Raw genomic sequence first — 23,217 nt, 5'->3', positions numbered from 1 at the left:
TGGGTCTGAGAGTGCATTTGGGAGAGGCTGCGTGGTTAGGAGTGGATATAACTTTAGGAATGGACGTGGCCTTGGGAGCTGGTTTGGGAAAGATTGTGGCCCTGAGGATACATTTGGGGAAGCATCTGGGGCTGTGAGAGAGAGCAAGCTTGGGAGTGAATGGAGCTTTGTGCGTTTGGTAGATGATAGGGTCTTTGGAGGAATATCAGGAGTGGGCACGGTCTTTGGAAAAAATGCAGTCCTTGGTGTGCTCTTGGAGGTGGTCTTTGGACTGACTTTGCTTGAGGGTTTGGGAACTTGTCTTGCTTTTTGTGTGTTAAGACTGGTGCTTATGGCTTTGCTGGAAGGTCATTTTTTTTGACCTGTCTTTCATGGGGTATTTTCATGGCATCTTGCACCCACTGGAGGTCAGTCCTCACATAGATCTTGTGGTGTGCTATAGTAAGGAACCTGCAGAAGACAAGCAAAGCCAGGCAGCCATTACACTTCCGGTTTCTAATTTTTAAAATTCTAATTCACTGTAATTGCAAGTATAGTACAAGTTTATATTGTTATACTGATGTGCAAGGTATGCAGAGTTAGTGTTGCTGCCTGCAACTGTGAACCACTCTGGACAGTCTCATATACAGCAAATAGCTGGTGAAAAAGTTACGAAGCTAAAGGATAAAATTACCTGGCAAAAAGCCTCATATATGCTTAGAAAAGAGGTATGTTTGTGGAGCAGCACTAAGTACCACTGGTGGGAACATCTCAAAATGTTCTCCATGTATATATCAGCAGTTACAGAGGATGAAAACCATGCTCCCTTTTTCTTCACGTGTATAACCCCAGTGGTTTTATTTTGGGTGCCAACTTCCAGTACTGTACAGCACCTATAAATTCTGTATGCACAGCAGCTCCAAAAATGAAGGTTATTTTGTCTTAAGATAGGCATCCAAAAATAGAAGCCACCCCCTCCTTCCCCTGGTATGCAGGGGAATGTATGAAAAGAATGAAGCATCAAAAGGCCAACAGCTTTGTAGTGACTGCTCGTGAAGTGATGGTGATCCCAGTCATTATTCCTCTCTTCCCCATGCAAGTGTGTTCTGCAGAGGGAATGCACTGAGGGTTTACTATGATGGAGATGAGAGCCTAAAGGTATGGGTGGGTCTTACCAAGGAGCTTATAGCATCTATAAGCATGTTCTCAACTCATGCTGCAGGAACCAGCCTTCTAAGAGAAACCAGAAAATGCCATGAGCACCAAGGTCCACGTCTAGAATTCCATTTATCTAATTTCTTATCTCCTGCCATTCATTTTTCTGATCCTTTCTTGCCTTTTCTCCTTCTGTCTGCCTCCCACGCTCCTTTGCCACTACTATTCTTGCCCGTCGTTCCCTCTCCAATTCTTCTTTACATGACAGGACCAATCCATCTCCCCTGTTTTTACTCCTTGCAATTTTTTCCCCTCATAAAATGTATGGCTGCCTTCTGTACCTGTAGCACTGACTTTTTAGAAAAAAAACCAAACTCACCTTGCAACCAACATCAAAGTTCTTGAAAAGCATCCTCACAACTTGATCTCCAAGCCATGTTTTTTTGACTCTTTTTCACTTTGTTTTTGGCATAATGTTTCTTCTATAGCATGTTAGTCAACAGACCTATTATTTACCTTGGTTACTCCTCTGAGCCTTGTCACCTCTGCATATCTCTTGTATTTAACAGCAAAAAATCCCAGGGTGTTTTTTTTTTTATCCCAGGGTATTTTTCCACAAACTTTCTCCTGCATGTCTCTCCCCCCACATGGACATGTTTTATAGCAAATTATCCCTCCCAGAAAACAGGATTACTTAGCTCTGAAAAGCTACTAACAATGCTGCAAACAAGAAAGATCACACATGGAATTACCCTCCATGAAATTGCTCAGAATAAGCAGCAGCAAAAATAGTGGCAGTAACCTCAGGGCATGCATGGGTTATATCACAAAAAAGTTAGAGGTGTCCTTGTGTCGCAGCACTCTGCAAACTAGCCAGCTGCAGCAAGGTCTTTTACCATCACATACCAACATGCTCTTCATGCCAGTCCTTCTGCTGCCTTCTCCTAGTCTCCCCTCATCCAGGGCACTCTCGCTCTTCCTTCTCTCTGCTTCTTCCTCCTCTCTCTTCCTCGGCTGCCCAACTTCTCAACAGAACCAGCCACAGCTGCACCTTGTCTACATCAGCCAACCCACCGCCCCTGAAGCCAGCCCACAGAAGTATGTTATCAATGTCAATTAACCCAGCTTCATTCCTCTACATCCTTGGTTTTGGCTTTCCCTTGTATTGTGAATGTGAATGTTTGTGCCTTCATCTTTGCATTTTGATGGGTTTGCATGAGGCTATATGTGTGTGATTTTTTGCCCTCTCAAGTCCATGCAAAGATTTTTCTTCCATTTGTGATTATGCACACCATGTGAGAGCTTCAGCAGCAGGCATGGTCTGTGCATTCAAGGCTATATCACATCACCACTGTAAATAATGGGCAGCAGTGGTCTTAAGGTCTGAAGTGTACAAAGTCAGGAATAATTTCATTATATAAATCACTCGTACCCCGTTGTCTTGAATGCTCTTTTTGTTTCCACTATCCTCACTTCTATAACATATTTATCAGGAAGATAAGAACCCCAGAAAAAGGTAAGATGCATTGTCAGAGAGCTGACTGACTGATAAATTGAGGATACTGGAAGATGAGGTCTGTATAGATTAGAGAGCAAATAAGAGGTGAACTACGAGTATGCACAGCAAAAAGGGGAAAAACTATCTGAAACTGACTCAGGAATCTTCATAAATTATTAACCTGTGCAGCTCATTGCCGTAAGGCATCAGTGAGATTAAAAGACATTACCTATATCTATGGCTTCAAGACTTCATACTTACAGGAGAGAAAATAAGGCATAGAAACTCTCCTTGCTTTCAGGTGGAAGCCCACCACCAAGATGAATCTTCCATGTAGGCAACTTACGCTGTAACTCTCTTCCACAGGATTTCTTGCTGATTTGATCACATGAATCCACTCTGGCTGAGAATGAATCCTGAACTCATCAGACTACAGGTACACTGGGGTTGGGAATTCCTCTCTTCCTGTTGGCTTGCAAATTTGTGTCTCACTTTGTGCACAGTGAAGATATTAAGCCAAAAGATGACCAGAATAACTGTGATGCAGTTTCATTGCTGGTGGCTTCTGTGCCAAGGCAGAGAAGAAAGTGATTAACACGAGCCTTCCTGCATGGAGCTGATGTACTGTTGTTCAGTTGTCACATCCTGGTTTTGCCAAAAAAGGTAGTGGCATAGTGGGAAAGGGATACATATGTAGAAAATTCTTATTCTTTCCAATGCCAACGTTTCAGGGGGACTCCAAGTCCTAGTGATTACTCTTAAAACAAACCCTTCTTCACCTAATGGTTCTTGAGGAAACTGTAACCTCAGTGTGGAACTAAAAGGCTCAGAGACTCAATTGGAACAAAAAAGTTATCAGATTAGTTTCAGCTCTTAAAATTTCTAAATAGCTTTTGAGGTTTGGGTTGGTCTTTTTTTCTCTTCAGTTTTTAAGGGCCTAATGCAAGAAGTATTCATTATAATAAATAATAATCAGCCCAAATCAAGTGACAGCCACTGCACAAAAATGAACAATTAAGTCCTTAATAGAGCAGGACATGAGTTTGCATTTTTGGAGTCCCTTTCTTGTGTTTTGAGACAGGACCAGCCTCTTTCTTTGCATAACATGTAGCAATTTGGTCTAGACTCTTTTGTTCTAAGCCACAGTCAGACAGGAAGCAAAACCAAAACTTGTCCAGGAAAGGGCTTGCTGTGCAACTCCGTTTTCTGTGATCTCTTTAAAGGAAGAGGGTAGGGGCAGTAAGTAGGCCTTGAACCAGCACATGCTCTGGAAATGTCTCAAATGAGCTTTGCAAAGTTAGGGGGTTTATTTAAATTGCAATCCCATACATGGTTTTGGGATATTTATTTCCTGTTTCATATGACAGGCTTCTCCAACTCCCTGGAGATCAGGTGCTGGAAGGTGTGTCCATGGTTTGCTCTGGTCGTTTTCTATATGGGGTCTATGGGCTGATGTATCCTGTTTCTAATGATGGTGAAATTATTAGCAGACAAGGTGTTTTTGTCAGTACTTCCTTTCCTGTTGGAAATGCAGGAACACACAGGTAGATTGTACAAATATGGAAACACTAGTTTTTGTCAGTCTGAACCTGCTGGTTCGGTTGTTTTAATGTTTCCTAGGCTAAAGGTTGAGAAGGATCAGGTGAAATAGGTTTTCTTCTCTGCTTTTGGCATTAGTTCTTTGTTGCACAATTTCCCTTCCCTCTGCTGCCTTTAGCTGTCAGGTGAAATGAGGGGAAGGTAAACCATGACATAACAGCAGAATATTTTTAAATGTTCTGGGCAACCTCTGTAGCTGTTGTCCTGCCAGGTCTGTTCCCTTCTTCTCAGATGTCCTAACCAAAATACAACTTGTAGGTGGATAGCATGGTGTGGGAAACAGCAGAGAGAAATAGCTCGCAGTGTTAGTAAGTGCACAGGCATCGTGGCAGGCAGTGAGGGGAGTCAGAAGGGTGCTCGCAGCACAGGTCAGGTATTGCTGCAGGACGGGCCTTAGACCTACCTGGAGAGCGGATGGGCTCCCTGGGGCATGTAGCCGTGGTGTTGCTGATCACAGAACGCGCTATATAGATACAGTTTTATCATGCTGTTCACATCAAATGCTCAGCTAAAATTTGTATTCTGAATTACACTGGCAACCACTTACAGTGTAGTAATTTCAGATGTTTTCAACTTATTGATTCCTAAAACTTTGCTACTGGGAGAGTATAGCTTGGGGCTTCCAGGTTTATGACACATCGTTTAAGCTTCTGTTTTCCCAAGGTGATGAGAACCTTACCCTAGCGCATATGCCCCAGAGCAGAGGTGACAACTCCAGAGAGCAAGTGAGCTGCTAAAAGATTGTGACTTACTAAGGATTTAACAGCAGCTACCTCATACCACTTTCTCCTGAAACAACTCCCTGTCACTCCATTCCTTTTTATTACCCACCTACCTTTCCTCTCACCTTCTCCTCTACTGGTTTGCCATAAAATTTGAATTAGCATCTTCTGTAGCAAACCCCAATAATTTGGATTAAGTAATCAATTAATTTTCAGTTTTAAATATAAGGTTTGGCTTTCCAAAATCCATGCAGTGCACTGTTCCATGGGGATGAGAGAAGAAAATATTTGTAATTGCTGAATTAACATGCCTTACTTATCATGTCATGTAGCAATATTTGGCAAAATAGCATCACCGTTGCATGAACATTTGTACACAGGTGCCCAGTCCTCCTCCATTTTCTTCTTCCCATGTAGTGTCTTGGGTGATCTGTTAAAATAGGTGATCAGCTGATGAAAACCTCCAGTGTAAAGCAAAGCACAAATGATAGTCAGAAGGCATGTAAAATACCAATCAAAGAATATTCCAGCTTATCACTGGGGGTTAGGGATTGAATGTTGTATTTTTTTTTCCAGAAAAGCCAATTGTCATTGTAAAACCTTAACTTTTTAGTTCGTTATTTAAAAATAAGCAGTGAAAAGAATACATCAGCTGCAGCTACATAAAGTCATTGCCCAGGAAGTACTCTTTTAGTGCAAAAAGCCGGCATGCCCAGAGGGGTGGGTAGTTGTCCTGTCTGCCTCCATTGAAGTTAGTGAAGCTGTGAACACAGGTTGAGGGTTTGTTCGCTGTGTCCCTTGCTGTCTGTCCCCTGTGCTAAAGATCTGAGCACAGCACATTGCTTCAGTCCCTTTGGAAACTGAGCGAGTGGTGTGCGACACAAGAGAAATGCTTGACTTGTTTCAAATATCGCTGCCCTCTGGTCTGCCGTGTGTATTTGGAGGGTCTTTTCTGGCAGAGTCGGGCACAGATCTTGCAAAAGGAGTCAAAGGAAATCATGTTCATGTTACAGGCTGCAACCTAGCAGAGGATGAGCAGGAAGGGAAGGATTCACTGTGAGCCCCCTGCTCCCTGCCTCACTTGGAGAAGAAATGCTGGGCAGCCAGGTGGAGGGAGGACATTAGTGCAGCCACAGCCCCAGATTTTCAGATGTACCTTAGAGTCTAACTTCCTGTTTTTCCATCTAAGCGAGATGTTTCCTAAGGATGTTGGACAGACCGAGACTATGGTTCTTAATTGCCTCCAACACAACAGCAGCACTTGAGTTCTTCATTTTGCACTTTCCTTGTGTGTGTGTGTGTGTGAAAAGGTTTAATCATACTTTCTGTTCTTTCTAAAGCATTTTGAGAGCCTCAGGGAAAAGTGCTAGGCAGGAGCAGTGCCATTACAGATAAGCTTCCAGATTGTGCACAGCTAGAGATGACAAAAATAGCACACAACTGGGACCACAGCAAGGACTGGAGTAGGGAATGGTCAGGGAAAGACAGGGAAGTCCCTGGGGTTTAATGGCTGAGGAGGAAAAGATGTTGAGAGCATTGTTCACCCATAGCAAATAACTCCCAAGAAGTGCACAAGGATCATTACAGATCTTGCAAGGTATAACAAACAAGATGTAATTATTAAATAGGACAATTCACTCTTAAAAATTATTATTAATCATACTATGAACTGTGATGAGGATGAGCAGATATTAAGTATTAATTGCTATGTGATGGTTAATTAATATATCCTCAGGTTGTGATAGTCCTAATTAAAAAAAAATTATATTCACTTCAGCAAGATTAATTCCAGGATAAGATACTACTGAGTATGAGCAAAGGAATTAAAATTCTGCCTGCCAAAAGCATGCTAGTTAGTTCTGGTCCTGGATGAATTTGATCAGTGGAAGCTGATGATATTCATCAGAGAGAGCTTACCATAAAAATGCTTTTATAAGTGACCTGGTTTTATAGCCTGCTGATAGTCTGATGATGCTGAAGGGAACAGAAGTGCTTCTGTTGTCTACAATATGAGAGACTGGGGCCTTGAGATTGGTGATTCAAAATGAATTAAAAGTTTATATATTGCCATACTCCAGAAATATCTTCACTCAACATTTCTTTCTACCTGTAAAGCTCTTCATACAAAGTTTGTAGCAAAAACTGTTTGTTTTTTTTTTTGTTTGTTTTTCTAGTGTAGATGATATTGAGAATTTCAGTAAGGAAGCATCACTCTGTATAATGGAGGCTCAGTAGCCTGCCTTGGCTCTGTTCTGTCATGTAACATGTACAGTCATCCTTCTCTTCCCTGCCTCAGCAGTAGCACTGCATTAATACCTGTCCTGGATAGTGAAAACTAAATGCATTTCCCTACACAGGACTGACCTATAAAAAACAGTGAGCCACAGGAGACAAATTCTGTCTGCAGACTTGACCAGAGCAGGGAACTGTAAAGACTGGCTTTTACAGTAACGTGATTTTGTTTCTATAATGTAGTTTGGAAGTGCTTTATCTTCATGTGTATTTCTAAGAGGTTCTTTGCGATGAGAAGCCCATAGTTTAGCAGTGTTGCAGGCTACATATATGTGGTAGTATGAGAGGAAGTTTATTCCTGGAGTCCCTCTGCCTGTACCTTTCCTCCACCCCTCAAGCTCCTCAAATGCCAGTTTTTTTCTCTCTCTGTCCCAAGTTCTTCTGTGTCTGCTTCTGGTAACATGTAGATCTTCCTAGCATTGTATGAATTCTGACTTTGAAGTACCTGAACTCTTGAAGAGATATTGTCTGAAATATGGGCTTTACAGCTGAAATATGGTGTAGAAAGCTCAGAATCAGATTGCTTTTGAACAATCTGAGTCACGAGTGGGCAGTAGTGTCAGCTCTAGCTGGCTTGCCCAGAAATTCTCAGATTTATGCTGTCATCTTGGCACCAGTTTCAACAATCTCCATCTGTATTACATACTAGCAGATAAGTGTACCGTTTGATTCCAGGTTTATATTAACTTTATTAAAATTAAAACCCTTCTGTCAGTAGAATTTATAAATTTTTAAAATACAAGATGTTTACATATACATAGTTCAGTAGGGCAGGGAGTTCCTATGAGTTTGTGAAATACAGATTCCAGACATGGTCTGTTCTTGCTTATTCAGAGAAAAGCAAAGGAAAAAGTAAAACAGTTACTTCAGGTTTGTCTCACACGAGAGTAAAACTGAAGTGACTTAACAGAAGTCAGTGGGTAGGATAACTCTTCCCCAGTACAAAGCTGAATGGGGTTAATTCATAGAGTTACACTGAATTACTCCATGTCATCCCCTTGTGAGGAGTATCCATACGTCATTGTGGACTCAGCTAATAGTCAATACTGTGTACTAGAAGACCCAAGAATCTCCTTCTGAATATCGCACTGATCAGGTGATCAGAGCCTGAAACACAAGATTAGTTTACTTAAGAGATTATATAGGCATGAGTAACCATTAAATGATACAGCACCTTCTCAAACCCACTCAATGCAGAACATTCTGACCTCCATCATCATTCATCCAGCTCTGTGCAAGGTCATCTTCTTTGCTACAGTATGTGAAAGTATCTGCCTCACCCTTAAACACCATACTGGTCAGGACAACAAGGATGAGAAGATATCTACATTCAGTTGTAAATAAATATTAGCAAGCATTTTAGAAAATAAACAGTGTAACAGAGTCCAGCTATAAAACAAAGGAGTCAGCCAGTGATGAACAGATTCTGTTGAGTTCATGCTTGTTCAGAGATTTATTGCCAACTAATAAATAGGAATTAAAGGCAGATACTAAGGTTTTCTTCCCTGTGATGTGCAGCACTGATGATGATTCCATTTGGTTGGCCTTAGATGCTTGCCTAGGACAGTATCATTTGCCCTTGGTGGTACGTGTTTGGTCTATTTTCTTTATAGCAGCCTGCACCTGTTTGTGATCAGGGCTTACGCAGATCTTGATACCTTTTGCAGTGATAAACCTGTAGAAAGAAAGAAAACAAACCAGCTGGCCATTAAATTCCAGTCACCAAACTCAGGTTTGCTGTTCTTTTTTTTAATGCAGAACATGAGGAATAATGTGGTAAAACCACATCACATGCCAGAGTTTGTAGTTGCTCGTTGGAATAAAAGCAGTTAGCAACATTAGTTCCCTATTATGACACAGGTACATATGTAACATACATGGTCATGTCCATATATACTGATACCTAGAAAACTGAACATACCTGGTATTCTGAGATTTTATGTGAAATCATGATGAACATTTACTTCCTAGGAGCAGATCCCAGATTTGATAAAAATGTATGCTCATGAGATCAAAAGACCAAATACATCTCCTAGCAGGAGTCAGAGTTACCCCAAACTCTTCTACATGACCTTTCCCTTTGGCTCAGTTCAGTGCGCTGGGCTTCTGACTGCTCCACCCTGACCCCTCACTGAGATCTTTCCCACTTTCTGGGCACAAAAGATCAGGCTGTTCAGTGAGATTTCAGTCAGCTTTTGTGAGCAGCATACATCTCCCAGCTCTCTGAGACCCACTCCTCTTCCCTCACTCCCTCCGCTGCCAGGTGACTGCTTCATGGGGGAATGGAAGGGTGATCCGAACTAGCCAGATATAGTGAGTTGAGCCATGAAGTGTCTTCTGATTCCCTTTCCCTTTTCAATGGTAAGTGTGTTTGCATAGATGAATCTGAAGGTGAACTGGGCACTGGATACTTACATGATGGCATCTACTGGAACTTGTCGCTTTTCATAGTTGACAAGATTTCGGATATTGAGTTGCCGGGTAGACAGACGTACACAACTGAATTTGGCCATGGACTGACTTGCAATGCTTCCTAGAAGGGGAAAAAAATAGATAAATGACAAAGGCCGTCAATACTGTATCAATATTTAGCCATTGTTACTTAATAATTATGAATTCCAGCAGATTTCCAGTAGTGATTAGAACATGAGTGTCTTATGATGTACAGCCACAATACCAGTTACGCAGAAAGCTTAAGGTATATTTTTGTGATGCAGCCTACCATCTCTGAAGTGTTACTGCTATTTCAGTTAAGCCACCAATTTTCACCCATTCTCCTGAACAACTGTGTAGTTGTTCTGCCCCGAGGAAGTCACTGCTTCAATAGCAGACAAAATATTTGGCATCATTCATAATTAGGTCTGTATCATCTGCAGATAAATGTCCATATGGAGTAGCGCCTAGAACCAGCACCTTTATGGGATGGACGTCTAAATGCCATCTGAATGTGGATCAGTAATTCCCCCTGCTTTCCAAGTGAAGGAAAGGAAAACGTGGCTACTTGTCTCACACTGGACATCCAAAACCAGCATTAAAAAAAAAAAATCTTGAAAGAGAGAGAGGTATATCTGCCAGAAGACTAAGTACTTACATACTGTTGCTATAAGTCTGGTTTCATAGGCAATGGAGTGCTACTTAATCATCTCTTTCCTCAACATTTTTATGCATTTCAGGGAAATGCACTGGTGATTAATAAAGAGGATTGTGGTATCAGTGTAAAATTCTCTGGGCCCTTGTTACCTTACGTGATGATAACTAAAAATGGGAGGTCATTTAAGTGAGATGGAGTATATGTATACATGACTGGAAGGCCCCACTTGCTAGTTTCTGGTTTTCTCCTCCCCATCAAAGACAGGTTTGGGAAGGCATGAGTGGGGCAAACAGAACACTGCTGTATTCTGAGTTTGTTTTGGTTTTTTGTGTTTTTTTTTTTTTTTAAATGTGTGGAGAAACCAGCTTCAGAAAAGTCCAAGAGCTGTTCAGGTACAACTTGCAAAATATAAAACCTGCTTCACATAATCTCATTATCTGTGAGCTTTTCTTTGTTTGAAATAATTGGAATAGCCGAGGCAAACACACCAGCCTTTGCAGAAGCTGTAGCATAGTCAGTGCACGGGTACTGGCAGAGTTGCTCATTCTTGAGATTTTGTTTGCCTGAAGGAATATCTCTTCTGATCTTGCTTTAGTCATGAGTAACACGATGTATTTTTTGATGATTCATTACAAATACGTTTCTTACAGCCTCAGACTGGTTTTCAAAATGTGGCATTTAAAGACCTCAAAGATAGTCAAGCAATCCTTACTAGTCCTGGAAATATTCTCTCTGCTACTAACCTATCTCCAGGGAATGTGTGTGGGGAATACCAGCAGAGCTTCTCTAAGCCTGGCAACAAACCTGAACTGCTCTGCACCTATAACTACCCTTTTTCTGTTGGGTTGTTTTGGTTTTTTTTCTTTATCATTCTTCTTTCTAATCCTTTTTCTATCCCTTGCACGCCACCTCAATGTGCTTTTTCAGACTTGGTGATATTTATGGCAAACTATACAACCTGGAGAATGACATGACAAGCTGGTTGTCTGTGATATGAAGAAATGAGCAGCAGTAGCGTTAATCCATGTAAGAGAATGTAGTATGATTTAGCTGTAGCAGCACATAACCAGTGTGTAGCTACATAATTTTTTATGCTTAGCAGGTCTCAGTTTGGTTTTGGTGTGGTTTTGTGAAGATGCTTTTTCTATGTGTTCCTCTTTGCATATTTTTGTGGGTTTGCATATGAGTGTTTTCTGTGATTTTTATGTGTTTGTGTGAATCTGATTGTGTATAAGAAGACATGTGCTTATGTGTGTATGTTCATGTTTTCACATGTGTAGCCTAATCCAAAAGTTACAGACCTAAACATCACTGTAGACAAACTTATTTAAAGCATGGCTAATAAACATGGCTCATATCAGTGCTCATAAATGGTCCCAAGTAAGGTGTTAGACTGTATGAAATCAGGAACAGAGAGAAGACATTGCATAAATCCATTGCTCTCCTTTGCAGTTTTTGTTCATAGTTTGCTGATCTGTACAAAACATTTGGACAGAAACAAGCAAATAGGCAAAATGTGATATAAACTGGAAGAACTTTTTAAAATAGGGACATTAGAGGGATTAAGGCTATATAGTTAGAGAAAGAAAAAAAACCAAAACCCAAAACATGTAAAAGTATTATATCTGGAAAAAGAAAAAAATACATCTTATTCAAGAGATATTTTTCATAAAATATTATTAACCTATAGAACTTATTGCTATATGACATCAGCGAGATTAAAAGACATTGTGTCTTCAAGATTTCATGATTCTAAGAGAGATAACAATGGCACAGAAACTCTCCATGCATTAAAGCAGAAGCCAACCACTAATTGGCAGGGCATCAGATGAAATCTCCCATAAAGGTGCCTTTGTTGCAGTTCTGATTTGGATTTCTTGCAAGATTTACCTTATGAATCAGCTCTGGCTGAGAATGTATCCTGCTCATCAGACCACTGGTACAATGGGAAGCAACTCCTGTATTCCTTTTGGGCTGTAAACTTACCTTTCACTGTGTGCAGAGTGAAGATGCCAAGCCAGAAGATGACGAGGATAGCTGCAGCGTGGAGCTTCATTGCTGGTGACTTCTTTGTCAAGGCAGAGAAGTGGCTATTGTCAGCCCTCTTTCACCAGGTTTATATATTGTCATTCAGTGGTCAGTTCTTGTCTTCACTTTTGGGGCGTCATGGGGGGGCTGACGATAAGTGGAAAAAATTGAGTGGCAGTACTTTTTCTGGTGACAGAGAACCACCTCCTTTCCCCCACTCGTCCTTCACTAGCCCCCCTGTGAACGTTTTTCCTGCTCAAACCCTGCTGTGGTTGCACTTGCTGTGTTGCAAGTAGGGTTTATTTCAAGCTGCAGAAAGTGAGAGCTCTTGTTCTGTAGTGGAAACCTTTAATGAATGTTCCTGTCCTTTCACAACTCAATTTAGAGAGCTGTAGCTAAACCGCACTGCAGAGGCACAGAGTAACTTTCAGAGGTACCTCTTTGACCAATGGACCACGGACCACTGAAAAGGGGAACTGTGAGCTAAAGGATTATGGAAACAGGAACGTCTTGGCTTTTTCCATGGTGGCTGTAGATAGTTGGTCGCTTTAATGTGTAGGTTTGGAGGGGTATCACTCCTGTTTCCTGTGTATGGTGGAGAGTGTCAAATTCTGTTTTCTCTGTGATTTGATATGGTCAAAGCTGGTATTTGCCATGTGCTGGGAGAAGGAAGAGTGAACGTACTTTTACATGCAGAGCCAGATCCACTAGCCCACCTGCGAGTCGGGCATAAGTAAAATACAGTGGTTTCAAAGAGGAGTAAGAGTATAAAGTTGTTCGTGGGGTTTTGGTGCGGGGTCTTTTTTTGATTTTTTTCCCCTTTTTTTTTCTTTTGTTTGCTTGTGCTGTGGTCGTTCTAGTATAAGGAATGGAGCCCAAGAAAGTAGCCAGACAATCAGAGAGGCAGAATTTATAGGAAAGAGGAAAAAAGTTAATTGCATTTCTATGTAAACATGGTGTTGAGAACAGGTCTGTCAACTTGTTCCAGTTGTACCTCTATCAAAAGTTTTGTTTTTTGTGGTCTGTGTTAGTCCTATTACTTAGTTTTAGGTGCCCTTTCTGTATTGTGGTAAGGTGGTCTGTGTTACTACTCAGAGCACTACAGCATTGCTACATGCATTAAGAAAGAATTCTTCACCAAAAAGGTTGTCAAGCACTGGAACAGGCTGCCCAAGGAAGTGGTCAAGTCACCATCCCTGGAGATAGTTAAAAGACATGTAGATGTGACACTTAAGGACATGGGTTAGTGGTGGAGAGCTGGCAGTGTTATCTTTATGGTTGGACTTGATGATCTTAAACATCTTTTCCAACCTATATGATTCTGTGATTCTATACCAGTGGTTTTTTGCCTGCAAATACTTTTCAGGCAAGCTGTGGACTTCCAGGCCACACATGAAGCAGCACCTGAGCTGGCATCGTCATTCAGAGCCTCTGAGCAGAAATGGTCTCTCATGCTCTACATTCTGAAGCCTGGTACAAAAAGCAATGCTTGGCTAGGCCCACGGAGACCCAGGCAGGGCTGGTGTGAGTGGGTAAGCACCAGGCTGCCCGATGCCTGGGACTGTAAGGTGGCGGTGCAGAACAGCTGTCAGTGCAAAGCCTGGAGCAAGCATCCATTCATGCGAGTCTGAAGTTTCCCCTGCTCTTACCTCCAGGCCTTGCTTCAGCTGGTTACTTCCAGTTTTCCAAATTCTTGACAACATCAGTGTAACAGCATGTGGAATTAAATTCCCTAAGATCGCTCAGGCTAATTAAGATCAAGGTAAGAACTAAGGTCAAATGCTTGACTCCTAGGCTCCTAATAGCTGGTCTGTAACCTGAGGAACAGTCTATAGGTCTTGCAGGTAGAGAACACGCTGCTTGGTACACTTGTATATACACGTACCTTCTTTGTTCCTTTTGGTTGGATTCTTTCATCTTACATATACTGTGCAACCCAGGGAAAAGCAACGGCAAAAGCAGACAGTAAGCAGGTATAAGGTACTTGCTGCTTTACTTGAATGCCTGCTAAGCCCATTGCAACACTAATGAAGCTGCAAGAAAATGGAAGCCAAAGCTGCAACCAAAGCCCCTAAAGGACATGCCTGATGCCACACAGGGGCATAACTTCTGACCTCATAGCACTACCGGGAAATCTATGTTAAGTTTGTATTCAAGGAGCGTTGCAGTCTGGTGTTATGCTGAACCCTGCCTGAAATCACTCCTTGAATGAGATATTCTAACTTCTTGCTGCTTGTCAGCTTTAAGATGCAAGATAGAAACTTTTTGATTGATGGTTTTCTCCCCGTTAAAAGAGGAGATGCAACCCACTTGGGCTCACTGCTATGGTATGTACATGTATGTACATACTCACTGTCTACAGCTTTGAGAGGAAGGGTCACCAGCTGTATTGAGCATGAGCCAGCTCAGGAAAAATCAGTTCTTCCCACAGAAGCTTCTGAAAGTTGTCAATTCATCCCTGAGGTATTGCTAGAAAGTGTGGTGCTTCTTCCGTTTTCCACCATTTTTAAGGTGGGATGGAAAAATTGCCCTGTGGCAAGTTTTCCCCTCTTTGTAGTTCTCATTTGCTGTGGCTTTCTGGGCTGTTGTTCTGTGTAGCTGGCTTATGTCCAGTAAAGTCTCTGTTTTGGAGAAGAGTTTTACAGGCTTCAGTCCCACAGCCCTGTCTGTGGCTATTTGGTATTGATGTTCCAGTGTTGCATAAGGCTCATTTTGCATGTACGTCTGTGCTGTGGCAAAAGCTTAGCGCAACATGGTCAGATGTATAGTCTTTCTGTTTTCTTGCTGGTAAGCCATGTTCAAAAGACAGCTAATAAGTGCCCAAAGTACTTTTCCTATAACTGCTTCTCAGCTCTGGATAAGTTGAATGCTAATGATACTTGTCTGGGGGCTTGGCCGCCTCTTGCATGGCTCGGTTAACATAGGCTGCTTTCAAAGCATTCTGGAGTAAAATTATCATTTGCACCTTATGATACACCCACAGACAAAAGGCACAGTATGATTATGGAGTTCTCTAATAGTTTGTGAAGTCTGAATTTTGGATACAGATGGCTAACTTTACCGTGATGCTTCCCAAACTCTTGGGTACAGGTATGATGTTGTGTACCATGAGAGCTGCCCCCTTTTCCCTTCCACATCTCACGTTTAACATGTGCACTCTTTGCTGAGAGAAGGCAGGTGCAGACAGTGGGTATCGCAGGTATGGGTGTGGAGATGGATCAGTATGTGACCTTTGGAGCCTGCTCGTGCAGAAAACCACAGGCTTTGAGTTAGTCTCCTAGGCTTCCTGTATGATGTGTCGAGAGGCTGGGACACACAACCCTGGGAGAGGACAGCAACAGCAAGCTCCTTCTTGAGATGTTCAAGGGCTCTCCTAAGTCCTCCCACCCCTGTCCATGCAAAGCAACCTGCCTTTTTCTGGTATTTTACCAATACGGTGGCTGGGACACGGAGAGGTGAAGGGATGCGTGAGACTGCTCACACCCAGCAGGAGGCAAAGTCAGGGCCTGCTTTAGCACAGCTCATAGCCAACTGCTGAATGCAATAGTTTTCTTAATTTTTAACAAAGTCACTGAAATAATTGTAGTATATACCTTGTTGCATGTCAGCAACCCTGCTGAAGGAAAAAAAACCCAATATGCACTAGGCAGAAGTGTCAGGCCTAATATCAGAGTTTACTTACCAGGGTGAATGGTCTGAAGCATTGCATCTTCTCATCTTGTAGTTAGCTTTCAAAAAAGAGAGGCCAAGATCTTCACAAACAAGTAAATTCTTATGCACTCTTAGAAATGAGCATCTATAGTGAATGTTCAGCAGCCCCTTGAACTTGAAGATGTGCCAGCAGGTCACCGTCACTTTTGAAGACTGATCAGGGAATTCAGTGACTTTCAAAGGACACCCAAGTACCTCAGCTTAGACACATCTGTATCTCAGACAACTGTTTTTAGGGTGGCAGATACAACCCTCAGGGGATATGTGTCTGTCTCCATGATTTACAGTAGCAATATATGTATGTATCTTATGCTGGACATAATAAGTGAGCGAAGTTAGGTGGGACAAATCTGACGTTAATGTATTTTGGTTTTGCACTGTTTAACAGTTTGGAGTACTGGTTTAAAAATCACCAGCAAGTGACATGCAGCTGTGATATTTATGTGACTTTCATCTCCCCCTTCTTCCTTTGCTTTTCATTATTTTTACTGTGTAGATTTCACGCTGATTTCATAGGTACCTGAAATAGCAGTTTATGTTCAGTCTCTTTCATTCATATTGTAATGGAGTAGAAAAAACCACATGCTCAGTGCTCACATCTCATCTTAGAGACAATGACTTTTAATCTGATCACTTAAAACACATTTTTAATAACTACTCTGTTTTGTGCTGATTTTGGCAGAGCTCCTCCTTTAGAAATGTAACCCTGTTAACAATACTTTCTCTTAATCATAATAGACTTTTTGCTTGTAGACCATCTGTTTCCACTACCATGCTGCCAGCTTTTCCCTGGTCCTGGTAACATGCTCCTCCCCTGCTGTATCATGTGCTCTTAAATCAGGTAGTTGTATCAAAATACTTCCTGCAGTCATCCAACTTGAAGCATTCAGATACATAAAATTAGACCGAGAATTACTTGGTTTGAAAGGGACCTTGAGCAAGACATACAAAGGCTACTCTATGCTCTATAGTCAACTCTACACTCAGCTGTACGCAGGCATGCACCTGTTTTCCTGATGATTTAAGGTGACATGGCATGAATGTGGCATTCTTTTTATAGCAGATATCTTAGGTCTTTCATTCAGTGTTGTTTTCTTTCTTTTTTTTCCCCCCCCCCCCCAATGAGCAGTTATACAGTCACCCAAGAGTTTACAAGAGGAAGACTCTGATCCTCACCTATATTATCTTAGTCTTGTGTGTTTTGGTTCCTTGTGAGATAACATACCAGGAAGCTAACTAACCACTGTGGTGCTGCAGAGAATTGCAGAGGTAGGACTGTAGCTCAATTCTGGGAAAGTATCTAAATATGTCACATGCTGAAACAGAAGCCAGATGCCTGTGGGAATTTGTGGAATAGTCTCAATCCATCCTATTGCTTTTTTCTTCCTTGTTTTGATTTGGCTTCCCCCCACCCCCCTGCTTTCGCTTCTGTACAGCTCTCATGTAAAACAGAGAATGCGGATTTTGTTTGGCACTTCTTCCTGTGCGTGCCATATCTGTAGGATCAAGGATGTGGGAACCAAGTCTTATTCTGTTAGTTTTCAGGTGAAGAACCAAGCCTACTGTGTGAGTAATAAACCTACTTCTTGGTTAACCATGGATAGTCAGTGTCTGTAGACACTGGAGATGGATCTGGACCAATGTGTTGCTTCTGGGTAAACCTGAGCTTTCCTCAGAAAACTGAAGAAGCTCAGATGCTTATGCTTTCTCAGTGGAGAACAGTTTCCTAAACTGTATCTCATGCTTTGGAGAGACTCCCTTGTCCAATCTGTGTGTGTTTGGATTCCCTTGCTCCATGACGTTCATCGCAGGAAATATGTTGAAGAGCTAAGGATTTTAGGGGAAGGGGGGAGTTACAGGCATAAGACCACACATCAATGATATTAATATGTCTCGTTCTGATCTGTTGTGCATGTGCTATTATTTTCAAATACGCAGACTTTTTCTAATGACTGCCATTAAAACTTTTGCAGTCATATCTCTTTTAATGAGTGTTTGGAGGGGGGGCTGTGTGAAAGAGAATCCCAAATAAAGCAGCAGGTTCCAGGCAACACAGAGCAACAAGGAGAACAAACCTGGATTCAGCTTTCAGTCCTTTATCTGCTAACTTCTCTTGACTCCACCCAGGAATTACTCTTAACTCCTCAGCATGTGTTTTCACATGCCAAAGAAAATCATGCATGCTCTCCACATGCTTGTGGCTCTCCAGTTAACGTGTCCCGATAGACCTGCTGCATCAAATACCCCTATGCTGCTGGCTTTTCACTATAGTGGAGGCCCTGTGTTGAGTCTTCCTCCTGTTCAGACACTAGGTTTTGAAAAACTTGTAGGAATTTCTGCCTTTTGTTTTGCATTGGTTGAAACTGGCCAGTGGGTTAAAAAAAGAAATATATAAAAAAATTAAGGGAAGAGAGATGAATAATGCAAAATTCCTTTTTTGAAAATGTTACCTTCTTGAACTTTCCAAAAGGAAATCCTTGGGATTTATTTCTTCTGGTTTTCCCCACATAGTTGATATCTAATAAGTGCATTTGTTTAAAACAATAATACTTGTAGGGGTTTTTAATAACCAAATCTTCATGAGGTCCTATGGTGGAGTTGAACGAACTTAACAAAGTTTAATCTACAGTTACTATGTTAACCCCTATGGCTTCCGGGAAAAAAAAAATGAGAAGAAGGTAGGAAGAGATCATTCCAGAGTCTTTGCGAGAGAAACCCATGGATTTTTTATTTTTTTTTCAGTGAGGAAAATTTTCTTCCTTCAAAGAGAGTTACAATAGCCTCTGGAACAGGTACTTTTCTACTTAATCTCTCAGATGAAGAACTGCCACACTTTCTAACCACACCACGGGTGAGGTATATTGCCTTGCTTCACATTGGTTACTATAATCTGACAATTTAGGGCCACATCCTGTTCCGCAAAGTGTTACAGAATTTCTTAAAACTGATCACAGCACTTGATCCTCATCAGCCCTATGAAAAGAAACTTGGTGCTCATGCAGCCATACCCTTGAACAGATACAGACTGAGAAAAAGTATTTTCTTTTCAGTTGGCTTACATTTCCTTAGCCATTTGCTCAGTGAGCCCATAATGACAGGATAGTGACGGTGCAAACAAAGGCTTAAATGAGAGGGGCAAGGGAAAAAGAGCTTAGCTCACAGGGGCCTGCTGCAAACACCCACTCTTGAAATAAATGTTCCGCTCTGAACCTTCTAAAAGAGAGTCCTTGGGGTTTATTCATTCTCTGGGTTTTTCCTCTTCATAATGACTATGAAAGCATGTGTTAGACAAATGCATCAGTCTGTATTATTCACCTGAGCTCACTGCAGCGAGTGATGCAATGTGGGAGGCAAGAGGGGATGGGAAATTTTCCCCCCTCAAGTTAGCATTCATTTTGTTCTTTGCAGTTTCAGACATGAGGCTGTGACTGTTAAATGCTGTTTCACTTTTCCTTTGCAAACTGCTTTTATCTCTGACTAAGGGCTGCAGAACCACCACCCCTCCCTTTGTCTAAGACAGCAATAAATTGAGAGCTCCCTCCCATGGTTATCATATTTCTTGCACTTAATTCAGCTGATTTCAGCGTGGCCATGGGGTACTGGATCCCTCCGGCATGGTTCAGCATGCCCTCATATGCAGCACTGCATCCTGTTCAGCAAAGCATGCCAGACCTGGGGAATATCCTCACCCTCCTCCCATACACAAACCCAGCCCAAACTGGCCACATATCCCAGTGGCCACTAAGGCTACCTGCTTGTGTCAGCTCTAGTGTCAGGTTATCAATCAGTTTCCTTTCCGTGCACATTTACTGACATGGAACACGGGTTTCGGCTATCCCCTATACTACCTTCTTTGAGATAAATAATCCTTTTCCTCATTTTCTAAACAGAATGAGGAGGCGGCTACTGGTATCATACTATCAAAGGCACACATGGGGAACAGGTGACCTAATCACTACTTGATGGGTCAAGTTATACTTCAGAGCAAGCAGGTGTTGATGCAGCCCCAAATTAAATGGGATCAGAGTCAGCTGAATGTTGCTAGTTAAAAAAATCTGGGGACTGCCCTACCTGTTTAGTCCAGTCCTTACCTTGCTCCAGCTCTTCTTTCTGTCAGTCTACCTGTGAACTATTTTGCCTCCTCTAACTGCGTGCAACCAACAGATTCACTGTAAGTAATGGCACTGCTTTTGTGTGGTGTTTCTCTCCTGAGGTTCTCAAAAAGTTGTAAGAGTATTGGAAAGTATAGTTAGCTCTATCACACAAACAGTGCTTTAGCAGTGCACTGTTCCTCAGGTCAGCTGTGGAGAGGGCATGGTAGCTCCCAGGCACCACTTGTTTGCTGGATTTCTGTGCCCTGTCAGGGGATGGAGCTCTGTTGTTCAATTAGATGTAAAATAAACTGCATGGTGTAGGTCTTAAAGGCATTAGGAAATAGCTGTGACATAAGTAGGAGCTGGACTTTTGCCTTGAGGTAGCAGTAGCATTTTTCAGTGGCCACTTGCTGTAGTTATTAGTGTTTATGTAAGGTTTGTATGTATGTTTTACTGTCTGGTAGTGAAGCCCACAGGAGGTGTGCAGATTTGGTGCTCCTTGCAGAATGCTGGAGTTCCCTCACAGAAACCTGGAGCTGGGAAGTTTGTAAACTCTTAGTCTCTGTCTCCAGATTTGTACCTCAGTCCTTCTATCAGAGACATGTATGAGCCTCATAATCTTGATTGCTCCTCAGCCTTGAAGTGCTCTCACACTTTTTACCTGATTTCTTTCTTCTATACCCTGTGGCTAAATATATCTAATTTCTGAATTTTCTTTTTCTTTATGAGGGAGCCCAGCTCTCACTGCAAATCAGCTTGACAGCTGGATCAGGGTCCAAAGTTCTGCCTAATTTCTCTAGGCTCTTGTGTGTCCATTTGCTTCTCCTTTGAATAGGGTGAGGCAGGTGTGTCATGGAGGTTGTTGCTCCCCCATTCTTCAGACCTTGGCTTGTAATCTATGTGGCTTGTAATCTGTGTGGCTTGCGCAGGGAGTACTGGCCATGTTACAGTGCCATCCTGCTACAAAGACTCACCCTCTCGCTGTATGGCAGGTGAGTACAAAGAAAAGGGAGGGAATGTAGATCTGTCAGAGAACATTGTAAGGGGAAGTGGACGGAGGTAGCTGCAGTCTTGTCCAGGTAAATCATAGTCTTTAATGTCTCATCTACTCCCTTATTACCTGCCTCTGTTTGGGGATTTCAGCTTTACCTTAGCGAAAGAGAAGGTTGAAAGGTGTGTGACGAACAGAGCGCCTTAAACCTGGGCGAATTAGTAGTTATCCTGGGAAGCCAGCGGGAAAGAGACATTGCAAAGAGAAGAAACTAGCAGGAGAGTGCTAAGCCTCCTCTCCCCGGGCAGAAGTGTTGGAGGGAGGGGAGAAGTGGAAGGTATTCCAAGGATTTAGTCTTGGTTGCCTTGGCAAAGGGCAGCCTAATAAAATGGATTTCAAGGGCAACCTGATCTGGCTTACTTTTGTTGTGAGGAAATGAACTGAATGTTTGCCATACTGTAAACACCCCTCGTTCTTCCCAGTCAGGGACTGGAGAGACTCATTTCGGACCAGCCCAGGCCTGCTGATACCTCACTGCCAGGTTAGAAGGAGGTGCCTTTTCCCAGCAGCTGTTCTCTGCAGCAGCCTTTGTCATGCAGGATGTCAGGCTAGGTGGCCTGCTGGTCCTTTCTGGTCTGAAAAACTGCTGAAAATAATTTTCCCTCAGCAGAGCTTTCCTTGCAGCAATTCAGTTTCAGCTGGCTTTGGGCATGACCTTGCTTAGGCATCTTCACGGTAGGGGGAAGGACGATCCAAGTTCAAACAGGTGAGAATCAGGTTTTGTGCCTTTGTGATCCTGATGGCTGTTGTGCCTTGGAGGCTCCCTGCACTCTGGTTGCTCTGTGTGCATAGCTCTAGCTGGAGCCCAGCAAGGCAGGAGGAAGCCAGTGAGGCAGAACAGAGGTGGTTAAACATCAACAGGGTGTACCAGTGAGAGATAATGTGCTATGCTCTCAGAAAGGGAGAGATGACTTGCAGGGCTGTTTTTTCAAGACCTTAATTTCATGTAATAATGCCAGAAAATGAAGCTTCCTCCTCTTAGCAGCTGACTGTTGAGGAGCATCTCCTTTTGAATTTTATTTTCTAGGCTGTGTGTTAAGTCTGCTTACTGGCACAGTTGCGCAGTACAGAGAGGCTTCTTTGTTTCTTACAACAGCAGGGCAGAACTGCAAGACTTTCCACAAGCTTGGGATTGATGAACTGCCAATACCTACTGAAGTGTAGTTCGCTCCTGCTTGAGATTGGGCTGGACTGTACACCAGCACCAACACCGGCTTTGCCTGCCTGTGCTGCCGTTGTGCAGCCGAAGTCGCTGCCTGCTGCTGCTGCCTGAACTCCCTAGTGCAGACAAGCTCCAAATATCACACCGCAGAGCAGCGGGATCTGTCTGCACATCAAAGCCTGCAGTGCTGGGAGCTCCGAGGGACAGAAGGGGCTTCTCTGGGCTGCAGGACTATTCAAAACAGGAATACAGAAAACCTGACAATGGGTTTGGTTTCATTGTGCGGAGTCTGTTTCCCAAGGGCAAGGGTTTTAGGGGTAAGCATGTTCAAAGGGTTAAAAATCACTACACTTGAATTATTATAATATCCAGGCCACAGCATGGGCAACTTATTTGGGCAGAATAATAAAGAGTGCAGTATTTTCTTTGAACAGCCACATCACAGAAATCTTATTTCTGAATGACCTGGATGACCTATACTGTCCTTTTAGATAATTCTAAAGCCCCTTTCACCATAAGCTTGACTTCCTCCAGAAGAAATTTTTCTCATTCCCCTCAATATGAGGTGAGGCCCTTGGTGCAGTGTGAACAACCAAACGCATGAATAGCATTTGCACAAATGGTTGAATACATTTTGTCACATCTTCAGTGTGATGTCTTGTATTGTCCCTATTTTCCCTGACCACTAAAGGAATTGGAAAGACAAAAAAAGACATTCAGCTGAAGCAGAGCAGGACAGAAAAATGTAATTCTCCACCTTCTCTTCCACCTTCTTTGCTGTAATTGTTAAACAGTCACCCTTCACCACAGCATCTGGGTTAAACGATTGGGTTCA

The 23,217-nt window shown here is 42.4% G+C and overlaps 1 protein-coding gene and 1 long non-coding RNA gene across 2 annotated transcripts in view; one reads left to right on the top strand and one right to left on the bottom strand.

Moving 5' to 3' along the window:
- The window catches only part of LOC308066435, a 52,999-nt gene that overhangs the window by 5,741 nt on the left and 24,041 nt on the right, over positions 1–23,217 (top strand). Inside the window, exon 2 of the long non-coding RNA XR_013929154.1 lies at positions 2,999–3,068. This is a non-coding gene — a long non-coding RNA (uncharacterized lncRNA). The remainder of the gene's footprint in view (positions 1–2,998; positions 3,069–23,217) is intronic.
- On the bottom strand, positions 7,905–12,813 carry LOC308066429 (lymphotactin-like). Its single transcript, XM_080393711.1, is given in 4 exon segments — positions 7,905–8,920; positions 9,661–9,778; positions 12,323–12,424; positions 12,427–12,813. Coding segments are annotated over 4 exon segments (366 nt in total). The 5' UTR covers positions 12,467–12,813; the 3' UTR covers positions 7,905–8,814.

The sequence above is a fragment of the Falco punctatus genome (assembly GCF_963210335.1).
Source record: "Falco punctatus genome assembly, chromosome: 6".
Classification (NCBI taxonomy): domain Eukaryota; kingdom Metazoa; phylum Chordata; class Aves; order Falconiformes; family Falconidae; genus Falco; species Falco punctatus.
This window is presented reverse-complemented; position numbering and strand designations above follow the sequence as displayed.